Raw genomic sequence first — 25,227 nt, 5'->3', positions numbered from 1 at the left:
TGAGATATTGAATTCTAACGATAACAAAGATGAAGAAATGTAGTGATCTTTTGTGCGTGCACTTCTTCATCATACATGCAATATGTAATATGTTTGTGAATTCTGACGATCACAAAGATGTTTGGCGGTGAACTTCAGCAAATGGGTGTGACTGGTAATGTATGTATATATATAATATATTTTTTTAATTATTATTTAAAGGTGTTTTCAAAATGATATTACATAAAGGCAAGATAAGTTTCATAAAAAAAAGTGTTTTTTTTTTTTTAAAAAAAATTATTTTGTTTTGAAAAGTGTGTTAACTATAGAAGTCGCGTCTAAAAATATGTTTGGATAATTATTTTAAGAAAGATGTTTTTATAAAAATTTACCAAACAAGCCGGATTTTCAGTTGCGGGAATTACTTAATTTTTATTAACTTTTTAAAAGTTATTTTGGAAAGAGCTTTGGGGCAAATTTTTTTAAGTTCTTATATGATATATCCCCTCCCATCAATGATTAATTTAAGTTTCAAAACTCTTAATAATTTTAAGAAAAAACACTGACTAATTAAATATAACATTAAAGGAGAGTATAATCCTGTACACGTAGGTGAGTTAAATTTTTTTCTGTTTTTTCCGGGCATGTAGGCGAATTAAGTTTTTCTTTAATAACCCAAGCCTTTTCCTTCCTAAAAAGTATTTAGCATTTCTCTCATAAAAATAGTTCCTTTTTTTAAAAAAAAAAAAAATTTATAGATCATAAAAATAGTTCAAATCTTGATGAAAAAAACTTTACCAACTTCCAAACCCATTCAAATACAACCTACCAAGCGAAAAGTAAAAGGAAAACTACCCCTTGGTTTTACTTTTCACTGCCCGAGAAAAACACACTCACAAGTCACAACCCTGACAACGAACATAAAGAGCAAAACCAACATTTTTATTTTATAATTATTCTAGTCTTAACAATTTTTTTAAAATAAATATAAATATATATAAAATGTCTTTGTTAAAAAAAAAATTAAGGGTCAATAATCTTGAGATAAAAATGTGGTATAAAAAAGTGGTATCATTACTGAACAAAAAAAGCAGTTCAATATTTGCCTGTTCAGCCGAACACATGAAGTTCAGACAGCCTTATAAATGAAGCTCAGTTGCTTATGCAAAGCTTAAAGACCCATTACTTAGGCGCAAAGACTTGAATGCCTAACCCAATAAAATGAGACCAAAACCTTGTCCCTTGGGGTTCCTCCACACAGACACTGCCCCCCTTTCCCAACACACACTCACACAAACTTTCAGACACTAGCACACAAACTCAGCAGAGCGCGACACACTGAGAGAGCAAATCCAAATGGTTGAGACAGAGGCTGATCCCTGTCCCATGCTTTTCACTGTCTCAGGGGGCCATTTTTGAGCTTTCTGGGTCTAGAGGGAAAGTATTGTAGGAGCGAGTACTGGGTGTGGTGGAGATGAACAGTGGTGGAGCTGGCGGTGGGGCTGCTGGGAGTGGGACAGGGATGAGGTCACTTTTTACAGTTTCGCAGTGGCAGGAGCTGGAGCATCAGGCTTTGATCTTCAAGTATCTGGTCGCTGGTTTGCCTGTGCCACCTGATCTTGTGCTCCCCATTCAGAAAAGCTTTGAGTCCATTTCTCATAGGTTCTTCCACCATCCCACCAGTAAATCTCTCTCTCCCTCTCCCTCTCCCTCTCTCTCTCTCTCTCTCTCTCTAGATTTATTGCTTTGCTTCAGTTTCTGGGTGTGTGATTTGATTTGGGGAATCTTGGGTTTTTCTTCACTTTTTTTAAGTATCAAAATCAGTGCTTTACGGTCTTTTCTTTGTTCTCTTTTTTTCTTTTCGTTTGTGTTGATAAGCATTGAGAAGCATTTCAGATGGGTTTTTTCTTGGGAAAAAAAAACAGTCGGTGATAGTAATACAGAGTGAAGTGGGTGTTCATGTGTAGGATATAGTAGTTTTTATATTTCCTTTTTAGGTTTTACAATCTATTTTTTTGTTTTTAATTTTTGAAAATTATCAGAAATAAATTAACAGAAATGTATATGCTTTTCATTAGTTGTCGTTCCCATGAAGCTGATGGGGCAACACCCGTGAGCCCATGAAATCCATAGACTTGAATTTCAGTTGGGCTTTGTAGATTATGCCTTGATCAATCAAGTCATTTTTTTCATGGGTGAAAGCTTCATTTGTGTTTTTTTGGAAATTTCTTTGAAATTTGTTTGAAGAACTGTTATTTCACTTCATTTGGTTTTGTACTTCAATGTCATGGGAAAAAAAGATTTCAACCAGAGATCATTGCTGTTATTTTCAGAGATTCCCTAGTTTGATTGGAAGATTTCAATGTTACTTTTTCCTAGTGCTTTTGGTTTTGTGATTGTTGCTATCAACAAAATATTCTTCCCGAGGCCGGTAACTATATCCTCCTTTCTTTATCATGTTCTTTGGCTATTGGAAATTGTTGATATCAGAAGATTTTTATGGCTAATCCTATCCATTTTCTTCGGGAATTTTTTAATCACCTCCTGATATACCTGGATAATGATGTTGTATGTCGTTTTTAGCATAATATATTATCCCTTTTGACATTATTACTAATGTATATTACATAATATATCACTTTCAGTCTGTTGTTACTGCTGTAGACACATATATATTATATAAACTTGGGTATAATTTTGCAGTGGCCTATTGCTCCTTCTATGGGAAGAAGGTGGACCCGGAGCCAGGACGCTGCAGGAGGACTGATGGAAAGAAGTGGAGGTGCTCCAAAGACGCGTACCCGGACTCTAAGTACTGTGAGCGCCACATGCACCGTGGCCGCAACCGTTCAAGAAAGCCTGTGGAATCACAAACCATGACACAGTCATCATCGTCCACTGTGACATCCCTGACTGTCAGCGGAAGCAGCAGCGGGAATGGGAGCTTCCAGAGCCTTCCGTTGAGTGCCTTTGGTAATCCCCAAGGTGCCGGTTCTGGAACCAACCAATCCCAGTATCATCTGGACTCCATTCCATATGGAATCCCAAACAAAGATTACAGGTATCACATTCTCTGCAATTTACTGTGCTCCATTTGGTTTCTTAGAAAATGACGGAAAATAAAAGAAATTAAAAGTATAGAATTCATTAATTACATGGGAAAGAAAATTCCACAACTGAGCTCATAGAACTTTATGGATATCACCTTGAGATTTTGGTACTCCAAAAGCACCATAAAAAAAAAGTAAGGACAGACCGTTCTGTACTTTTACTGTTTTTTCTTTTCTCTTAAGCCTAAAGTTTTAGTGCAACTAATTGTAATTGTATTTCCGTTTTGTTGTTGAATATCTTTGAATTGTTAGAATTATTTTTGGTCTTTTGACCAATTACTTTGTGGTACAAGTCGCGGAATTGCTTATCTGTTAGATCTAGTGTTATTTGGGACCGTATTGTTGAAATTGTGTGGTGGGAGTAAAACTGGGGACTACTGCCATCTGGGTAATGGAGATGTCACAGAAACTTTTCAATTTGCTGTCAGATCCAGGGTTCTGGGCCCTGATGTCCTTAAGGTTAAGGATATGTTTCTCCAAGAGTTTAATGTTTTTACAGAGGGGATGGTGTTTGACAGTATTCTTTTGGTCTGGTTCTTTGCTTTCTGTTTTAGCTGTAAATTTTGTCATAGAGGTCTGACAACCATTAGAAATGGTCCTCAGCAAGACTAGGCAATTTCTGCTGTCTTTAGTTGCTGCCTAAAGGAAATGATGGGAATGGTACGCCTACTGGTTTTGCAGAATTCTATTGTTCAAGTATTGCCTGATATATGTGGAAGGAAGGAAGGAATGAATGTGCTAGTCTCTCCATAATTTTGGTGGTCTTAAAGATGGTCGTAGAGAGTTGAGAAATTTTCTCTTAAATTTTCAATATATTGGTCTGCGCCTGCCACCTATCACTTTGCCTTTATATATATATCTTCCAAGCTTTTGTTTTATTCCTTCATGTGAATATCTCTATCTGCTAGTACTTAAACGTATTGCTCTTTAGGCAAGCTTTAACTATTAAATTCACTACTGGATCTAGTGTTTGTTGGGCCCATTCATGAAATAGTATGGTAGGAGTAATGTGGAATTTTCCTGCCGTCTGGGTAATGGATATGTCGCATAAACTTTTTGATTTTCTGCAAGGATCTGGCTTCTGGGCCCTGATGTCCACAATGATAGTCTGTTGAAATCTGCTGTATTTGCAGTGTTTGTGTTTTTGCTATCGTCTTTTTGCTCTGCTTCCTTGCTTTCTGTTTTTCTCTGTTACATTCATTGCAGAAATCTGACAAACATTCTGAATTGTCCCGCGCATGCCAATTAGTGGCATCTTATTAACCCTCTGGAGTCTGTCAAAACAGAAATATGGGAAGGGTGGGCTCATAGTTTTTGCATAAATTTTATGTTAAAAGGATAAATAGCTTCCAATTTGGAAAGGGTGACTGACAAATTCATCCTTTACTCTTAAAGTTTGCCACGCAGGTTTTGAGACTTGGTCTCTACCCACAACAAATACTTTCCTTAGTGTCTTAATGATCAACTTCATAAACACTCACAGCTTGTTATATCTCTGACCTAATATGTGTTCATTTTTACCTTGCTAAAGCTTTTTTATTTTCCCCCCATAACTGCTATTGTATAAAATGATTTTATCTGGTTAATTGCGTTTTTCTTTTCATTTATACTTCTTCTTTTCGTTATTTTTCTTCTCATTTGTAGGGGCAAAATGATTTATTATTCATGTTATTTTTGCAGTAGAATTGTTTGAAAGAAGAACCTATTTAGCATAAGATTGTAAAGATGTCCTCAATTTACATTCTTCAACATGAAACTTCTCCCTTCCCTCTTATGTTGAAGAATAGTAGGTATTTAAATGGTCTCAAATTTGAAACACTTGTTTATCCTTATATCCAATACTAGTTTTTAAAGTTGGATGTATACCCATGTTTTTTGCCTCCCATGGCAACTACTCGGTCAAGTTGCAAGATTTAATTTTTTGTATTATTCTCTGGGCTTCTGTAGTTTGCATGACCTTTCACTGCTACCACTATTTTCATAAAATAAGCATAGCTCCTACTTTCTGGTGTTCCTTCTGATAATTTCAGTGCAGTACTCCCTTTACCTTTCTGCTATCCATGCCTTCTTATCTGTTATATGATACTTTTCAGTCAATTGTTAGCTTCGTAATTAGTTTGAACTTATCATAGTTGTTGACGCAATAATGCAGATAGAAACTTAACCGCTATTTAGTTCTCGCGGCCTGTTTGGCACCTAATGTAAGGATATGCATTTAATAGATTCAAAAGTTGAATAAAAGAGAGAAGTACAATATTTTTTAAGTAGAGAACTGCGATAAGAATATTTGAACTCTTCCAATGGTTCAAAAGATTTTAGTGTCGTCCTAATATTTTCTGCAAAGTAAGCCTTTTTGACTTCGTCTTATGCACCACTTGTATGATATACATTCCGTTTGAACACAATTTGTTAGTTGTTTTATAGGGGAAACTTTTGTTGCTAAAGGCAAACAGAGCTCGTCAGACTTGGAGTTCTCGAATTTCCAATGTTGTCCCAAAAGAAAACTCATTCAACTGCTAGTATATGAGATGTCAATGTCAATGCCTTGTACTGCACCTTGCATTGATTACTCTACCTTAAGTGATAGGCACCTCACATAACAGTTCACTTCTTTTTATAGCTCTCTGAGAATGTATGGTGTTTGATAAACCTTTTGAAGGGGTGTTTTTTGTGTGACGTGACATAAATGTAGGAGTTTTAAGTTTTTTTTTTGTTTGTTAATGTTTTGGCTTTTTTGGGTAGAAAGGAAAAAGAAAAAGGAGAAAGAATTACCAAACAGTTTGAATTTTTTATTTCTATTTCTCTTAGTAAAATCTAATAAATTATTTTCCAAAATATGATTTCCAAGGAAGGTTAATTAGATGGACAATATGTTTCTATTTACCAATGGGAACGTACAGGTACCTTCAGGGAATTAAACCCGAGGTTGGGGAGCATAGTTTCTTCTCCGATGCATCTGGAAGCAATAGGAATCTCCAGATGGACTCGCCGCTAGACAACACATGGCCTCTGATGCCATCCAGAGTCGCCTCATTTCCTGCATCGAAATCGAGCGACAACTCCGTGTTGCAGAATGAATATCCCCAGCACTCATTTTTCCATAGCGATTTTGCCTCGGGAGAGCCTGTGAAACAGGAGGGTCAGTCTCTTCGACCTTTCTTTGATGAGTGGCCTAAAACTAGGGACTCCTGGTCTGGTCTTGAGGATGAGAGATCCAATCAAACCTCATTCTCCACAACTCAGCTCTCCATATCCATTCCAATGACTACATCAGACTTCTCTTCAAGTTCCCAATCTCCACATGGTGAGTTTCAATCTTTAGGGGAATATTTCCTGCAAATTTCCATCCATTCTGATCCCTGTCTTGAAACCTTGTTGCAGATAATTGAGAGGAGCATGGTTACAGTTCTCTGCAGCCGGTATCATTTGTACTTGAAGGCCAGACAAGTTTTAGCACGCTGACTTGAGCGTGCTCAAAGACTCCCTTGAAGTCTTTTCATTTTCCTTGGTTATGGTTTTTTCTGCAAGGCTGTTTGTGTAAAACTACATTTTCAAGCTCAAGGTATGAAATAACAGAAACTGTTCGGTATTTGGGAAAATCCAGAACATTGTGGTCCTGTTAAATGATAGAGCAACAATTTTTGGCCCTGACTTTGATTGCTTCCTTCCCATATACCAAATAAAGTTGCTCAAATCTTCATGAGATACAGCTCTTGGAATTATCTGTATGGTTTTAGTTATATTTGGTTATTGATATGGCAACTGGCAAGAAGCACATGAGAAAAGACAAATGTTTGTGTAATAATATTTTCCTTCAATTTGGTTTGTTAGTTTACGGCAAAAAAAATTAGGGAAGTAGATTTATTGATCCAAAATAAATAAATAAATAAATTAAAGAATTGTTCTAAAAGTTAAAGTTAATGTGAAATGGTAAATTAATATTTTAATAATTACAGAAATACTGTTCAGACTTATTGGAATCAAATGGTAATTAGTTTGTAATTAATAGTTTGAAGCACTTACATCCGGCTCAACAAATTTGCACTCTATTCTATCTAGAAAAATACATTTATTTATTTTTATTTTAACTATATTAACTTATTAAAAAAAAAAAACTTTTTTAAAATATTAAATACTACATTTAAGAAAAAAATTATATTGTTTTTTTCTTTATATTTTTTTTTATTTTTTGACATGTTCGCACAAGAAGAGGAGGAGAGATATAAACTAATAACTTCTGCGTGGTTTAAAGTTAATTGCGCTAGACTTAAAATATATATATATATATGTGCTTTACGTTGGGTAACATATTATAACAGTTCATTAAATGATTTTCTAAATTATTGAGCTGGAAGTAGCTCCTGGGCAAGCCAAAATGGTACGAGGGTCCATTTCTGATCACCCTAAAAGAGAACAAAATAGATGTGCTGGAAACATGTTTCTTTGAGCATGCGAACAGCCCCACTGTGAGTGTGGTAGGAAAGCCTGTGACACCTGGTCACCTCCTAAATCTCTCTCTTTCTTCCTTTTTGCTTGAAAAGGCCATTGCGTTGCACCAAAGGTAACACATTATTACAATGACCAGCCTCTTAGTGCTCTGACAACTGCCTCAGCAACCTGTTCCTGGGATGCTTCAACCTTGGAAAATGCTCTCTTTTTTAAATTTTCATCCTCGAAAGTTAAAAAGGGGTTTTCAAATCATGTGTTACAGATCCATTACATGGCGGGACATTTTTTAAAATAGAAAATTTATCCATAATTGATATATTATTTGAGAATCAATTTTGAAAAGAAAAATAATTGGTAAGTGTAGCATAAAATAAAATCTAAGTGTCAAATAGTAGTGTAAAATTGTGATAAAAATATGGTATATAACATTTATTGTTATCTTAATTTTAAATATTCTTAATTTTAATACTAGGGCATTGTAGGGGTTTACAATACTTCCTCTTTATAACGGTTTTAAGGGTGGCCGGATACTTCCATTGATTGCTTTAAGGATGACTTACCACCGTCAAACAACTTATAAATGGTTGGACTGCTCAAAATAGTTGATGGGGTGATCGGTCACTCTCTTTTTTATACCTTTTTAAGTTTCTGTTTTTTCTAAATTTTTGAAAATTTGATATAATTATAATCGTTCACTAAAAAAAAAAAAAAATGTTAAAATTTGAGGTATTGCAAGAAATTGTGTCCGAAGGAAGGTATTGTATGACTCTTATCATAACTGATTTTTTTAGTTGTGCATGACAATTTTATGCAATTAACTAACCAGTTTAGGCTTCAAGTTTACAGGGCTTGTTGAATTGGCTTGGGCCCTGGGGAGTGGGGAATATATTACACTTCGGACAAAGCACAAATGTATATTTTTGGGTAGTGATTCCAATGACGTGGAGAAATTTTGTAAAAATAATTAAGAAGTTCCTATCAATAATGATTAATATATATATATTTTTTAAAGATAGTACTCATTATAATTCAAACTTGAAACCAACTAGAGCAAAACAACTCTAAATAACCATAAAAGGTCATCTAATGAAACAAAAGGTCTAAGAAATTCTGTCATACAATGAAGCCACGCACAACCTGATCATGTTGATGGCCTGCCTTCGTCAATTGGTGTGTAGTCGAGATACCCGCTCATTTATATGACAAACCTCCCAAACCTAGAAATAACGAAGAACATCCCAGATGTCTGCAATAATTTGTCAATGGGTGGTCCAAATGAACTTTTGATTTTTTTTATAGCAGAAACAACTTGCAAATAATCCCCTTCCAAAATTATTTTCAACCAACTCTTACCACGACAAAACTCCATTGCTTGCAATGCTCACATCACCTCAGCAACTACCGGATCCACATGAGCCGGAACTGAAAAGCTAGAAGCCACAATAATGATTAATCTTCGTTTGATATGTAAATATAATTTTAATGTACATCTCGTTTTTAAATTAGATAAATAATATACATATATTTATTATTAATCTCTATATAATCAAATTTTAAATCTAGCATTAAATTTGTGGGACTCAATGTAAATTTTATAAATCGAATGATATATTTAAAAATGAGATATGTAATATGTAAAAATATCGTTTTTCTTACTAAAAGCGAGTACCAAGTTCAAAATAAATATTTATTTTTTTTATAATTTTTGTTCTGCTTTTTGTCTACATTTTGGATAGGAGCGAAATGTGACCGTTCATATATAATTGATAAAATAATTAAACAAAAAAAATAGCTTTATCAATTTATTTAATTATCTCACTAATTATATTATTATTCAATTGAGTATAAAAGTTTTACTCTACCGAGCATTTTACGGACTGATATCATCTGTTTCTAAAAGCGATGATATATTTTTCAAAACAAATTTAAATGTCGGCGAGCGTGCTCATGGGGAACGGTACGAGAGGTGACGTCATTCTCAAGTGGGCCCTGCGGACAGCTGCGAGGTTAGTGTCAGGGGGCATCACGTGGTGAGGCGTGTACACTTTTACCGTACACGAGCATCTGATTGCGAATTTGTGAGCGTATTCCACGTCAGTTCCTGTCTCCTTTCGCTTATCCCAAACTCTACATTCTTCGTAATGTCCAAATCCACTAACGTCATGGCAAACGCCAGGTCAACGAGCTCTCCACTGCCCGGACAGGTGTCCTCAACGGGCTGTTCTCTGCCATCAATTTTTGATAGTTTTTGTTTTTTTAATTTGTTTTTCTTTTCTTCCCACGGAAATTGTAGGATCTCTAATTTCTTATCCACAGGCAACAACTAATCAACTATGGCGGGTATTAATTCAATTAAGGATGTGAATTTAATTTGAGATTTTAAGAAATATTTTGGCTGTGATTATTTAAAGTGATGTAGAATATTCGCAGTCAATTTAGATCAAATTTACATGACTGAAATTAAGAACATAAAAATAACCTATTAAAAATGGCCATATTTTGGTGATAGATTCCAAATTATTTGAGTTATTGTTTAGATATTCACGAAAACTTTATTGTTCTTCTAATTTGATATTTGGCATAATCCAATAATTTCTCTTACCTAAAAATGAAGTCACACGAATTCATTTTCCTTTTTATCTCCCTTTTAGAAGTTTGTCTAAAGCCAAGCTTAACTAGAAGTTTATTGTGTAATCATACCAGATTAAAGTTAAACTTAATTAGAATTAGTTTGCTTCTCCCTCCAAAAGAATATTAATAAAATGCAATAGAAAGAAAAGGTTTGTCGTTGGATGTGCTATAATTCATTTGCCTTTTTATCTCCCTTCTTCACTTTCCTCCTTCGGCCCTTCCTCATTTTTCTTTGTCTCCACCTTCTTCACTTTCTGTTTCTCACTCTTTTTATTTGTTATTTTTCTCTCACTCTCTAATGGGTCATAAGTTTTATGCTGATTTGCACTTCCGTTAGTTGAGCAATCTCTCACTCTCTCTAGTGAGTTAGTTGGGAATTTGTTTTGTTTGCTTCTTCTTTTTTCCCCATATTTTTCAATTTGTTGTGAAACATTGGGTTCTTTTGATGCCAGCTCTTGAGACATGTAATTTGTCTTTGATCATTGTGATTTGAGTTTTGTTTTGTTGGTAGGAAAATTGGGAAAGGTGAAATTTTTTTTTTTGAAAATTTATGTCTTTTTTCGGTCACTCTATTGTTCACACCACTATTTCGTTTGTGCGCGTTTTTTTTTGCAAGTCTTCTGTTTTCTGCATACTTGAACTTTTTTTTTTTTTTTTTTTTGAACAAACTGGCAAGGCCATTAAATTTCATTACTAAGAAAAATATCACAATGAACAGAGATACAGAATCCCCACACACCAAGCCAGGAAAAATCCCGACTTAAAGCAGCTACCAAGATAATAAACAAACATTACAAAAACATACATTTAAGCCTCTCCTTATAATAAAGCACAACCTATCCAAAGAAATGAGAGCCGATCTAATTATATAGCCATCTAAATGCTCAAGCAAAATCTAGTCATTACAATGGTAGATTATGAAAAGATAACAAGAATATATAACAAAACAGAAAACCACAAGCAACCAGCACCGGGAAAGCCGTCGCCGGAACCTGCACGTGTTGAGTACGCGCCTTCTCTGGGAACCCTCCTTGCAGCGGACGACCTCCGAAGCCCAAGATCACCACCAGACAAGATCGGAGATGCAGGTCGTGACCCACATGCGCAAGACCAGGGAGAAAAACTCTCCGGCACATGTTGGCCACACACCGAGCAGTAAAGAGCCACACGATCGTGTCTTATGACTATCGGACCAGAGGAGGCAGGTGACCACCATAGGAAAGCGCGTGTTGTGGAATACCCAACTGAAGAGCACATATCTAGCACCAGGAAAAAACTCAAAACTTAAGCACAACCAAAGAGTCTCCGCCGGAGACAGGCTCAGATCGGCCTAGAGACTTAAAAACCTTCTATAAGAAAAAACCACAAAAAGAAAGAAAGTAAAACCTAAAACCAAGCTCCATAGCCTAAAACACTAAGAGAAAACCAACCTCCACCGAAACTAGCTAGGAGGAACAAAATCTCTACCGCCCTAATGGCTACGAGGGAAACCTAGCCTCTACTAGAAAAACCATAAAGGATCAAAAACCACCATAGCCTTAGAAGGTTAGGGGGTAACCAACGCCGAGGGGTGGCGCGAGGCCTCCCCCTGATGAAACATTAGCTCTAAGAAGACTCTCTCGCTCTCTCTAGAAGAATCCTTTTCCATGGAGATATTGTTTACCCAATTATTTATATGCATATATATCTGCATACTTGGACTATTGTTCCGTCATGATGTTTTTCATTAGTTCCATTATTTGATATATAGTTGTCATTGGATCTTCAAGTATTGGGTATCTCAAGAAAAATTTAATAGTTGTGAATGTTTTGGTTGCATTTCATGTACTGGTTTTGAATCTACCCATTGAAACCAACTGAATTACACCAAACTAATAAATAAATATATATTTTTTAAAATAAATAAATATTTAGAGATTTAGATAAGTCATGCTCTTGAAAAGTTGCTAGATAAATTATCAAAAATGAACTATTTTAGCTAAAATTCGAATAAACTGTGAAAAACTTGACGTGGATGCTCTGAAGTGCGATCACATTTGTCTCTCTTACATCTAAAAAAATTAAACAATTATTTTCTTAAAATAGTCCTATTGAAAGATGTTAAAAGTCTTTTAAAAAGTGCCTTGTGTTTTGCTTTTTATTTTTTATTTTATAAATATTTTGGGTCTCCGCCAGATCCAATATGTCACAATCTTGAAAGAGACATGGGCTTAACGGAGAAGCGAGGACAATGATGAAAGTATCAGTTACATGGGTTGTTACACTTCGGGCCTGAACTTTATCATTTACTGGAATTTGAGATTGGATCCAAGCAACAATCTAACAAAGCAGCCCCAACCAATATACATTCCTCATTAGATTTCTTTTTCGTTATTGACCCAAATATTGCAACAACCCTTTTACACTACAAATTTCTCAAACATAACGACTAGAGTCTAAAAATTATTATTAAAGTATATGACCAAAACCATCGGGGTGATTCAACCTCAAAATTTTTTTTTTCAAGAGATTTGGCATGCATCAGTGCATGAGTTCGAATTTCGCATCCAAAATCCTTACACAAATCTTATCAATGTTAGCAACAATTGTTAGAAAAAGTAAACGGAAGTATAAAAACGAAATGTTCTTAAGACGCGTTACAATGTAGTTTTCCTTAAGAAATTATTTGTTCCCACTAGAAAGGTATATAAAAGGTTACAACAAATTTTTATCAATGATACAATGGAGTTCAGAATCCTTTATTTGTTTAATTGTGTTTTACACAGATGAAAAATTAAACCCGAACACTTCCAGATTTTTTTATTATAACAAGAGACAGATAGAGGCTTTTTAATTTAAAATACATAAGGTATCAGCAAAAACACACAAGATAAAATAAATTTTGTTAACTATTTTATTAATCACTACGCAACAGTTACTTCTGTACTTTTAACAGTCATAAACAACTATTTTAACAAACACTTAAATCTGACCATCATATTAAATAACTGTCTATGATTATTTAATAATAACTATTAGATCGTTATTAATTAATTTCAACAATTAGATCAAATGTGATATGACCTTACAATTTATTTTAGTGATAATCTAGTAAAACCAACAACTGGATCTACCTAAGAAGTATCTTATGGTTTAGATTAAACCACCAGATCAATTGATCATGACCATCCAAAATTGAAAGGTCATGATTAGATCGCTCCAAGCTCCGATGCCAAGTGTCAAGTGGGCCATCAAAGCGCCTGACATCCCATTACCACACGTGTGCGTGTGCGTCCGGTGCTTTGCACTGCACTAGAGTATACACGTAAGTGCATGCACCAAAGTATTTATTTAAATACTTAAAGTGTGTTGAACCTCATAAATGCCAACTACGATTTCTCTTTTTCTTACGTGTGACTATCTTCATTTGATGCTATTTAACACATTCATTTTAAAACATTCATAAGACACAAAATAAATATATATACAAATTAATTTTAAAAATACTTTAACAACAATTGATCTCCCCCGCCCGCCTTTTTTTTAATCAGAAAAAAAAAAAAACTACAAGATCACTAATAATTAGAAGTAACAAAGCAAGATTTTAGTATTTAGTTTAAATACGGTCGACCGAATGTCGATAGTCTAGCCGAAAGACCAATTGAGAGACAAAAACAGCCGGTGGGATTTTTGGTATGTTCCAAGACATTATATACTACAAAACTGCAAGAGTTATTTTTCAAAGGAAAATGATATTTGCACTTTGAGTATATAACATGAGTACAATACCCACTCACATGGAAGTGAGCCCTATATACTGGGACTCACTCCACGTGAGAGGGTGTTGTGCCTCTATTGTGCACTTGAAGTGCAAATAACAAGCCCCTTTTTCAAATAAAAAATGTTAAATATTATACTTCCATATAACTTCTATTAAATTAAGCTGATCTGATAGTGTTTATAAAAACCATTGAGATAAAGATGTTGTATAACGTATTGCTCTTTTCATGTTGGAGCATAAATTGTAAGAGGAGGAAGAGGAATTTTATTTAATATACTCATGTATAACTGAATAATGTTGCAGTAAATATCAGTCATTAGATAAATTGTTTTTTTTTTTGTTTTTGTTTTTTGATTTTTGATTTATACGTGCTGTTGATCCATGATTGATTTTTAATATCACATCATCCAGTTTTACATGATTTAAACAAAAATTTTGTCCATAAAAATTAAAGATAAAAAAAAAAACTCATTTACCTATTTGCTTTGAACTTAGAAATTATAAAGTGGAGGATATCCTCCTACTTCATTTTCCTATATTTTCTAGCGCATTTACTTATTCATTCTTCAATTTTACGGTTTCCTAGTCTCAAAATAAGAAAAAGGTAAGAAAGAAAGCAGAAAGGCTATTCAGTGAAAAGAAAAAATATTCAGATCAAGAAGAGGAACAGAGAGAGAGAGAGGGTTGAGTTTTGAGAGATGGGGTGGGGATGGGCGATCTACGAGAGCGTCGTCGTATTGGGGTCGCTGTGCCTGCTGGGATGGACGGGGCTGTGGTTCCTGAACCACAGGCTCTACAAGGAGTACGAAGAGAAGCGCGTCTTGGTTCAGATCATCTTCAGCGTCGTCTTCGCCTTCTCCTGCAACCTCTTTCAACTCGTCCTCTTCGAGATCATCCCTATCCTCTCCAAAGAGTACACACCTTTCTCTTGCCTCTCTGTTTGTTTCACGAGAAAAAAAATCACTGCAAGTTGTTGATTTCAGCGTTTTTTTTTTCCACTTACATTTCCGTATTGGCTGTAGGGCGAGATGGATGAACTGGAAGCTGGATTTGTTTTGTTTGATACTGTTGCTGGTCTTCATGCTCCCTTACTATCATTGTTTCTTGATGCTTTGCAACAGCGGTACGTTGCGTTTTGCAGTCACTAATTTTCATTCATTTGTCTTAATTGTTCATGTATATGATTATGATTTTACACGCAAACAAGTTTCTATGTGTTGATTATAAGTTTAAGGAGCAACATTCCCTCTACACGTTGCATTGTGATATACAAGCTAAATACCTCTTCTAGTATCAATTAGATTCATTAAGCTGGACTAGCTGTTGTGTTAAATCACCGAACTAATGCGTGAGTGTGTAGAGCCTTTCTAATAAGTATTTGATTGAATTTATGTGAGAAAACAGTCCATATGGTATACACATTAGTGTTTTTAGTTGATAGAGTTTTGGACTAGCTGTCTTAAATGACTGAAATTTACTGCTGTAGACTGTTCTAGAAGGAAACTAAACAATAATGATTAGGACGTACTTATTTAATTTGAAATGTTTAGTTAATTACTAGGGTTCGAGCCGTTGCAAAGGCAAAAGGATGTAGTGTCGTTGTGGGTTTTGTTGGGTTTTGGGTCCTTTGTTTGTTCGGGCTGTTTTCTGGGTTTTGGGTTCTCTCTCTCTCTCTCTCTCTCTCTCTCTCTCTTGTTTGGTGTCCTTGTTGTATACTTCTAGTGTACTTTAGGGGCGCCTTACGCTTTTCATAAAATGCACTTACTTATATATAAAAAAAAGGATGTACTTATTTAATTGATATGGTTATGATCAGGGTTCATGTACAGTTTGTTTAGAGTTTTTTTTTTTTTGTTAGATGAAAGAAATCTATTATAAATCAAACACCAAGAACAACACACCAGGAAAACTGGTCCAAACTATACAAAAGGGCAAGAGAGAAACAGACACTCTCAGAGCCCTACAAATCAGACCAAAGCAGAGCAAAATCTGCAAACACACCAATACAATGTAACAAAATCAATGAAAACAAAACAGATCACATAAGCCACAAGACCAATACAGTTATGAAAAAGCTCTGTGCAGATTCCACAAAGTCAAAGTCACAAGCTGTAAATTCAGTTCGTTTAGAGTTGAAGTGGCAATGTGTAGAGTTGGTTTTGTTCATAGGGCTAACGAGAATGCTCACAGGGTTAATGTTCATAGGACGAAACCCTATGATTTGGTCAATCCTCATAGGTTTTATTTAAATTTCTTAATAATTTCTGTTGGTTACTCAGAATTGAGGAGGAAGGTCATCAGTTCTCTGTTTACCAATAGTTTTGTAACATGGTTGTATATTTGTATGTAAATGCAGATGGGAAAAACCCTAGGGCCTAGTGGATATCAATGTATAAGAACATCACTGCTGTAATATTTTGCTCTCTGTATTCTCATCCATTTTAACTTAAACGCCCATCTCAGGTGTAAGGAAGGAACGAGCTGCACTTGGAGCTATCTTGTTCTTGCTGGCATTTCTTTATGCTTTTTGGCGCATGGGCATTCACTTTCCCATGCCATCACCTGATAAAGGTTTTGATTTGATCCTTGTTCAGATAGTGTCTCTGAGACAAATTCTCTCTCTCTCTCTCTCTCTCTCTCTCTCTCTCTAACACTTGCTCATCCGCTTTTCACAATTTATATGGATAAGATGCACCTATGATTTATCTCTAGATGCCTTCAATGTTTCGACTGTCATATGAGTAGTTCCCTTGTGCCTTGAACTAATAAGAGCCCCGGCCCCACGAAGTCCCCATTGTTATGATTTTTATTTTTATTCTTTGAATTGTTATCACAAGCTTTTGGTAAATTTGCATATATCCCATTATGTTTTTATTTTTGACTTCATGGCACACATACTGATTCTCATAATCAGAATTTTGAATTAGTCGCAAAATTTATACAATGGCTAAGAAAAGAAAACACATGGAGTTCTGGGACTTGAAAGTAAATAAGATAAATCTAAAGGTGATAATCAGAAATATTGAACAATTAAAATTTGATTCTTACAGTGAATAATTTGATATTTTTCTTGGGGATTGTGTAGTCAGAAAGGAAATGGGGATACTATATTTAATATATAATTTATCCACCATTAAATTATTAAATTAACGAACAATGAAGGTTGATCAATTTGAATCTTGTATATTTATATTATGTCCTAAGGCATTAAATATACAGAATTTAAAATGACAACATGACGGAATGCATAAAACAGCAATGCATCTGGATGTCAATTGGGATTGTGTTTTTGGTTTATATTGCTTTTGTGAAGTTTCTGGACTAATCCATGCATTAGCTAATTGCAATACTCTTATTATTATTGTCATTATTATTTTTTTTTTTAAAGATTACAGATATTTTAATCTCCTTTTTTGCTACATTGATACTGAAAACATTATTTTTGTTTCCAATTCCTAATAGCTGGGCTGCCTGGGTAAGGCTAAGTAAGCTTGTGAGTGCGTGCACTCACATAACAAACACACATAAGTTATCTTTTCTACAGATCCATAGCCTCCATTTTCCAAATAATCCAAAGCATACATTCTATAATGTGGATCAATTCCTTTGCATGGCTTGCTAATATTTTTTAATGCATTTTGTCCTTTTCTTCCCTTTTATTTTTCTTTCGTCATTGTTTATAAGTTACATGTTTTTTAATTGTTTCAGAATTACCCTCTAGCTTTGTCTTGTTGGCTTCTTTATTTTGTTTCTCAGGTTTCTTCACTATGCCTCAATTAGTCAGTAGAATTGGTGTCATTGGTGTTACTGTCATGGCTGTCTTATCTGGTTTTGGAGCCGTAAATTTGCCATACAGTTACTTGTCGCTCTTCATTAGGTAATAAACTAAATATTTATGGTATAAGAGAGTAACACATTCATTAGACACACACACACACACACACACACACACACACACATAAAGTGACACATCAAACGCACACGCACACACATACACATATATATAATGTGACACACACACACACACACACACACACATAAAACTTGACACATACACGCACACAAATATGAAGTGACACATCTCTATCTCTCACACACACACACACAAAGTGACATTATTTTCAGCTAATTTTTATTCCCAAATCTTTCCTTCTAAACATTCTCGCCACTTCTGTAATTGCTTGAACATGTTTTCAAAGTAGTTATGTGACATTTTTTATGATGTATGTGATCCTGTCATTATATAATATTCTTTTGATTGACGTGATGATGGATGGATGGTTTTTTTTTTTTTTTGGTATAGATATTTAATTTATGCATCTTTGGTTAAGCTAACGAGAAAAGGGGGGGGGGGGGGGGTGGAGGGGAATCTTCTGGGAGAAGGGGTTAGAATAAGTAGACTTAAGCTAGAACATATGGAATACAAGTTTAGTAAGCATAGAACAAGAAATCATTCATCGTTGCTAGGTTGCTCCAGTTGCCAAAGTGGGTAGAAAAAGGGGCTGCATTCCTTCCATGGTGGGTGCAGGGGTTCTTGGTTGGTGTTAAATCACCACTTATCCCAAAAGCTTAAGCGATAGGAAGAGATAAATTTAATCACTTGATTAATACTTTAACACTCTCCCTCACGTGTGGGCTCAAACTACATTTTTAATAAGTGAGGTCCAACATGTGAAATATTTAATTGAAATGGGGTAAATAACGAAATCAAGATTCGAACTCAAGACCTTTAGTTCTGATACCATGTTAAATTACCACTTATCTCAAAAGTTTAAGCTGATAAGAAAATGTAAATTTAATCACTTGATCAATACTTTAACAGTTGGAAAGAGAATTTGAGGAGAGTAAGGTTTACGAAGTGGTGAGAAATTTGAATGGAGATAAGGCCTTGGGCTTTGACGATTTTTCATTGGCTTTTTTTCTTTCAAAAGTGTTGGGAGGTTCTAAAAGAGGATATAATGGTAGTGTTCAAGGAGTTTCATGGTAGAGGACACTTTGAAAAGAGCATAAATGCAACCTTTATATCTCTAATTCCTAAGAAAGCTGGTGCAATGGATATTAAGGACTTCGGTCCAATAAGTTTATTGGGTGGTATTTATAAAATCATATCTAAGGTACTAGCAAACAAGTTGAAAGCGGTGTTGGAGAAGATCATCTCAAATTCATAGAATGCATTTATTAGAGGGAGACAGATACTTGATTCGGTGTTGGTTGCTAATGAATGTATTGATAGTCGAATTCGATAAGGGGTCCCTGGCTTGTTGTGTAAATTGGACTTGGAGAAGGCTTATCACCATGTGAATTGGGAGTTTATGTTGTATTTATTGAAGATAAATGGTTTTGGGGAAAAATGTCGAACTTGGATAGCACAATGTATATCTACGATGCAATTCTCCGATCTTGTTAACGGTGTTCCGTCTGGATTCTTTAGTAGTTCTTGTGGTTTGAGATATGGAGATCCATTATCTCCTCTTTTATTTGTGGTTGTCATGGAGGAACCGAGTAAGATGATGTCGACCACAGTAGATAGAGGGCTAATATCAGGTTTTCCGGTGGGGTCGAGGAATAATGAAGATTGTCGTGTCTCGTCTCTTGTTTGCGAATGTCACATTGATATTTTGTGAGGCTAATGGTGAACAACTCCGCAATTTGCATTGTCTCTTTTTATGTTTCGAATCAATGTCAGGGTTGAAGATTAATCAATCTAAATCATAGATTATTCCGGTCCGGTGAAGTGGTTGATGTAGATAGTTTGGCTAATATAATATATTTGGGTGTAGGGTAGCTAGGCTATTGATGAAATATTTGGGTCTTCTATTAGGAGCGCCTTATAAATCTACTTCTATATGGAGCATCACTGTATAAAAAAATGGAATTTCGTTTGGCTGGTTGGAAGAGGCTGTATTTGTCGAAGGGAGGTAGGTTGACTTTGATTAAAAGTACATTGTCTAATTTGCTGATATACTATTTGTCTCTATATCCCATTTCGATTTTTGTGGCTAAAAGGCTGGAAAAACTCCTGCGAGATTTTTTATGGGGAGTTATAAATGATGAGGTTATGTTTCACTTAGTAAATTGTTCGAAGGTTTTTTTTCCAAAGCAAATGGGTGGTTTGGGGGTAAGAAATTTGATTTAGTTTAACCAAGCTCTTATGGACAAATGGAGGCTTTATGAAGATCGATTGTGGAAGCAAAATTTGGTAGTATGAGTGGAGGTTGGTGTTCTAAAGAAGTAGTGGGACCCTTTGGAGTTATAGTGTGGAAACATATATATATATATATATATTTTTTTTTGATAAGTAAGAAAAATTATATTAGAAAAAGCGTAAGGCGCCCCCAAGTACACATAAAATATACATAAGAACAACCAAAGCCAACCCACCAAAAGCACCCAACAAAACCCTAAAGCCCAAAAGGATCACCCGAGAACAGCCCACAAAAGAACCCAACAAAACGCACAAGGAGGCAAGCCTTAAAACCCGAAAACCTCTAAACCCACGAGGGCACAAAACCCTACTACATGAGAGCCTTGCCTTTCCCGCGCCTAGAGGGAGCGCTTGCAACGCCGTAATTAATGGAACTTTTCAAATTCAAAAGCTCCCTCTTTCCTTTGGTCTTTTGGCGTGCTATCATCTTGTCTCGATGAAATTCATCTTCCATGGCATCAAGGATTGCCAAAGACTCCTCGCCCTGAACCCCGTCCAACGACCAGTCTAAGGGCAACCCATCCCAAAAATCACCATCCTTCTCCCAAACAACAAACTCCCCATTAAGATCATACTCGACAGGCCAATCTTGAGATTGAGAAAAACCATTGCCCTCTACGGATGAAGGAATGATGCGACCTCCCGGTGGGGAGTGAAGCCCTATCATCCCAACATCCTTGGCCTCATGAGACGCAGTAGGGGCTATCGCAGCCAGCGAGGGTTGAGGAACCCCTTTCGAAGGAAACTCTTCTTCGCAGAACCCACAGAATTCTTCAGCGGAGGCACTGCAGCTACTTCATTTTTAGCAGAACAGATAGGCGTCTTTGAAGCAGCCAGGGAATCTGCTAATAGCCCCTCATTCCACTTCACTGAGTGACCTTCCCTGAGATCCATAGCCTTCCGGTAATAGCTCTGGAAAGGTTTAGTAGACTGTATCGTGGGGAGAGAAGAGTGAATCTTCTCACCCAATTCAGCTGACCCTGAGAGAGAAGGAAAAGGGAAGAAAGGTTGAGTCAACCCAGCACCAACACCAACTGAGTTGCTAGACAGAAGGACAGAAGCATCGGGACTAGGCAGCTTGACGGATTCAGCCGCTGGAACGAGAGGCAGATGGCTCGACACACTCCCAAAAGATGACAGCCCCAGAACCACCCCAGAACCACCCCAGATTCTATCCCCGATGAAATCTCCGACGAAATCTTCGGTTGAATCTCCGTCAAACCCATTCCCACATCTCCAGTTGGAAAAAGTTTCCGACAGCTAGGCCCACCCCCGGAAGAAGACAAACTCGGAATCAACCCAGAGTCTGTCGGCGATGTCGTCTCCGGCCGAAGAGAGCACCCCAGAACGACTGTCGACACGGGACCCGCATCCTCGGAAGTTTTTGTCTGAAACGATGCTTTGGTTTTGATTTTCGGCAAGAAGCAACCCAATCGAAGCGCTTTCCGTTTGAGGCCCGAACCGGACCCAGCAAACCGGCCCAGAAGATTCCCAAGAGCCCGACCCAAAGCCAATTTAAAGCTGCGGAGCATCCTGGTCCACATACGCAAATTTGAATTCAAACGAGATGGACCTTGTGCAGAGTAAACAACATGGTTCTTCTTCTTACCCAGCGGACGACGAGGTAAACCTTTGTCCAGCGGATCAAACGAAGAGCTCCCTGACCATACTGGAGGCGTGGACTTCTCCGTTGACCCGTGCGGTTGCTCCTCCAGGTCAAAGCAATTCACCACCAATCTCTCGTCTTCGACCACCCTACACCATGACACCGGAAATAGATCCAACCCACGCAGTTCTCCATCCGAACCTCGCAACCCAGCATGCGTGCCGTGAGAGACAACTTCCCCCCGAACCACAGCCGCATACGATGGAGGAGACCCGCCCAGCCGACTGGAAGAGACACCCCTTATCTGAGTCCCCTCCAAAGAAAACGCCTCAGAACCCATTGTCCGATCCTTGGGACCGAGGAAATTGATCATCTTCCGCAGTACCCCCGCAACCCGAGCTCAGCCCCAACCTTCACAGCCTTCAGGGAGCCAAATAGCCCCTTTTCGACCACCCTCAGCGAAGACTTCCACCTCTAGGTAGCGGCCGGCCTTGTTCTCACCCCCTCGAACCATCAATACTTTCACATCCACTCGGAAGTACTTGACGAATTCCTTCGCTGAAACCTTCAAGGCCTCCTCTACAGAAGCCAACAGCCAAGCTGAACCTTGAAGACCCAAAACTATGAACCCGTAGAACCCCTTTCTCCTCTCCTCCAAGCACAGTTCCTACACTTCAGCCTTCACTGAAAAGGAAAAACGTTTGGCTTCCACAGAGAAGCACCGCTCCATCTGATGCAAATCTGAAGAGCTAGAAGAGGTACGAGGGGGTGGGGAGGTTTTTCGAGTTTTGTTAAATATGACGTGGGAGATAGAACCAAGATAAGGTTTTGGCATGATTTATGGTGTGGGGACCAGCCATTGAAGGAATCATTTTCGGAGTTGTTTAGTATTGCTTGCTGTAAGGAGGCGTGGATGGCAAATATCTTGCAGTTTTCTAATGGCAATATTTAGTGGAATTTATCTTTTATCAAACTTGTGCAAAATTGGGAAGTAGAATTGGTGACTGAATTTTTTAATGTGTTGTATTATCTTAGAATGAGACAAGATGGGGCGGAGAGTATTTGGTGGATTCCATCCAAGAGGCGGAAGCTTTAAGTACGATCATTTTATCAAAGATTATCCACTTCGACTAGTTCATCATTTCCCTGAAAGAATATTTGGAGAGTCAATGTTTCGTCCAGAGTGAGTTTCTTTATATGGACAATGACTTTTGGGAAGATTTTGACTTTGGATAATTTGAGAAAGAGAAAATTCATAGTGGTCGATTGGTGTAGCATTTGTAAAAGGAGTGGAAAAATCTATAGATGATCTTCTCCATTATGAAGTGGCAAAAGAATTGTGGACTTCTATTTTCGGAGTAGAATGGGTCATGCCTAAAAGGGTGATAGAGTTGTTGGATTGTTGGAGAGGTTAGTTGGAAAGTCGTTCTGTTTTAGATGTTTGAAGGATGTCCCTTTCGTGCTTATTGTGGTGTATATGGAAAGAACATAATGCAAGGTGTTTTGAGGTGGTAAAGAATATCTTGGTCAAATCGCTTTATACATGGACAGGGGCGTATAATATCTCACGATTTTCTAATTTTTCTGATTTTGTAGTTTTTTGTTCTTTTTTTTTTTTTCTCATTAAAGGGGTTTTCTCTTGTATACTTTCTATGTACTAGACTAGAGTTGCACCACTCTGTGCTTTTAATGAAATGCATTACTTATTAAAAAAAGGTTTGGCCAAGGTTGGTGTTGCAAGGAGGTAAGATGATCATTTGGAGTGGGCGTGTAGAAACATATAAGGAAATTGTGGGAAACATTTTCAAAATTTGTTAGATTTGAGGTTGGTGATGGGTTCAAGGACTGGTTGTGGGCCCCAGGGGTGTACAACCGGTTGCGGTAGCAGTTTTTTTGCTAATAACCGCTACCACAACCGGGGTCCCTTGTTATTCCTATTTTAACAACCGCAACCGGTATTTACAAGCCGCCGGTTATCCGGTTATTTTAAACTGGTTATTAACCGGATAACCGGTTTTCTTTTATTGTTGAATTTTTCTTTTTCTTTTTTTTTTTTTTTAAAAAAAAATCCAATATTTGGCATTTAGTTACATCATTTCTGTCCTTCCATGTTTTATTTAAATCACTAACTAGATTTATATCTCTAATTAGCGTACCAAAACAGCTAAAGCTAGACTTATGAACATTTTGAAGCTGCTCCTCAAGGACGTTGGTGATGGTGCTGCCTTGTGAATGAAGTCCTGTAATCTCTTCCTTCAGATTAATACTGACACTCTTAGGAGCAACTGCTTTAATTTCCAACTTCTTTTGGTACAGAACGCATGGAAGCATGTCCCTTATTTTTTCTTGCAGACCTGCTGGTCCTCCTGAAGTTTTTTGCGTAGTTCATCCACTTGAGATTGTGCAAGACCTCTTTACCATCTCAATTCCTCAATTTCCATCTCCAGCTAGACATGATCAATAACGTGACATAACTATCATGGATTCAATTGCACTCCATTAACTCAAAATCAGTCCAGACATGTATCACAATTTACCTGCTGAATTTTCCAATCCTTTTCCTTTGATGGATTAGGAGTGCGCAGTTCTGCAAAAGAAATTAAGATTCATGTTAATTTCCCAATTTCCCAGAAGATTATGGGAAATTAAGATTCCGTAAAGTGGTATATATATATAAAATTATAATTATATAGGGTTGGAGTTTGGAAGTGTATTAGGAGGGGATGGGATGCTTTTGCAGCTCATGTGAGATATGAGATCGGGAACGGTTCGAAAGTTCTGTTTTGGCATGATGTGTGGTGTGGGGAGATTCCTTTGAAGACTATTTTTCCAGAGTTGTTTCTCATTGCTAGTGGCAAGGATGCATGGATGGAGGAGAATATGCAAAGACAAAATGGCATAATTCTGTGGAATATTTTGTTTTCTCGCCTAGTTCATGATTGGGAGGTGGAAGTGGTTAGTAGATTTTTTGAGATGTTGTACACTCTTAAAGTTAGAAGTGAGGGAGAGGATAAAATGTGTTGGATTCCAACGCGAAAGAAATCATTTGAGGTAAAGTCTTACTATAAGGTCTTAGAGCCTCCAGAGGTGAAGGATCCGCCTTTTGTTTGCGACCAGAATTGGGAGAAGGAGGCTTGGAAGGAGGCAGAGCTTTGGGGGAGAATCTCTGAGATGTATCCGGGGGTGACCGAGGAACAGAGACAGAGGCTCATTGAAATCTGGGGCAAGATGATAGAGCGCAAGAAACACGAAAGTAAGAGGGAGCTTCGGAATCTACAAAGTTCCGTCAATTACGGAGACATTAAAGCTTCTTCGAGGTGTAGGAAAGATAAGGCCATTAGGTCGTAGGGTTGTATACCTTGGGGGTTCTTGTGGGTTGTTCGCTGGTGCTTTTTCAGTTTTTAGGTTTTTCTTGGTTTTTTTCGGGTGCGTTGCTTGGGTTCTTTTGTAGGTTGTCTTTTGGGTGTTATTTCAGTTTCTAGGTTTT

At 36.9% G+C, this 25,227-nt stretch overlaps 2 protein-coding genes across 6 annotated transcripts in view; both read left to right on the top strand.

The window, feature by feature from the left end:
• Nucleotides 1-1,103: 1,103 nt before the first annotated feature.
• LOC133855566 (growth-regulating factor 4-like) lies at nt 1,104-6,910 on the top strand. Its single transcript, XM_062291431.1, has 4 exons — nt 1,104-1,661; nt 2,683-3,040; nt 5,990-6,393; nt 6,471-6,910. The coding sequence occupies exons 1-4, from the start codon at nt 1,454-1,456 to the stop codon at nt 6,476-6,478; spliced, it is 978 nt and encodes a 325-aa protein (XP_062147415.1). The 5' UTR covers nt 1,104-1,453; the 3' UTR covers nt 6,479-6,910.
• A 7,599-nt stretch (nt 6,911-14,509) lies between these two features.
• The window catches only part of LOC133855530 (GPCR-type G protein 1), a 33,771-nt gene continuing 23,053 nt past the window's right edge, over nt 14,510-25,227 (top strand). For 4 of the 5 annotated variants that reach the window (XR_009897372.1, XR_009897366.1, XR_009897360.1 and 1 more), the window contains exons 1-4: nt 14,510-14,842; nt 14,952-15,052; nt 16,393-16,500; nt 17,686-17,806. Coding sequence is in view for 1 of the 5 variants with exons in the window: in XM_062291430.1 (XP_062147414.1) it covers nt 14,628-14,842; nt 14,952-15,052; nt 16,393-16,500; nt 17,686-17,806 (545 nt within the window). In the remaining 4 variants the exon portion in view is untranslated. The remainder of the gene's footprint in view (nt 14,843-14,951; nt 15,053-16,392; nt 16,501-17,685; nt 17,807-25,227) is intronic. The other variant, XR_009897354.1, reaches the window with a different exon arrangement.

Source organism: Alnus glutinosa, chromosome 1 (genome assembly GCF_958979055.1).
Source record: "Alnus glutinosa chromosome 1, dhAlnGlut1.1, whole genome shotgun sequence".
NCBI classification, from domain to species: domain Eukaryota; kingdom Viridiplantae; phylum Streptophyta; class Magnoliopsida; order Fagales; family Betulaceae; genus Alnus; species Alnus glutinosa.
The sequence above is the reverse complement of the archived record's forward strand: the minus strand, read 5'-3'. Positions and strand labels throughout refer to the sequence as shown.

Excerpts from the sequence above, each read along its gene's own strand:
- LOC133855566 (XM_062291431.1), top strand. The coding sequence starts at position 1,454 with ATGAACAGTGGTGGAGCTGGCGGTGGGGCTGCTGGGAGTGGGACAGGG. Across the intron at positions 1,662-2,682 it reads GTTCTTCCACCATCCCACCA|TGGCCTATTGCTCCTTCTAT; the intron begins GTAAATCTCTCT and ends ATAATTTTGCAG. Across the intron at positions 3,041-5,989 it reads ATCCCAAACAAAGATTACAG|GTACCTTCAGGGAATTAAAC; the intron begins GTATCACATTCT and ends GGGAACGTACAG.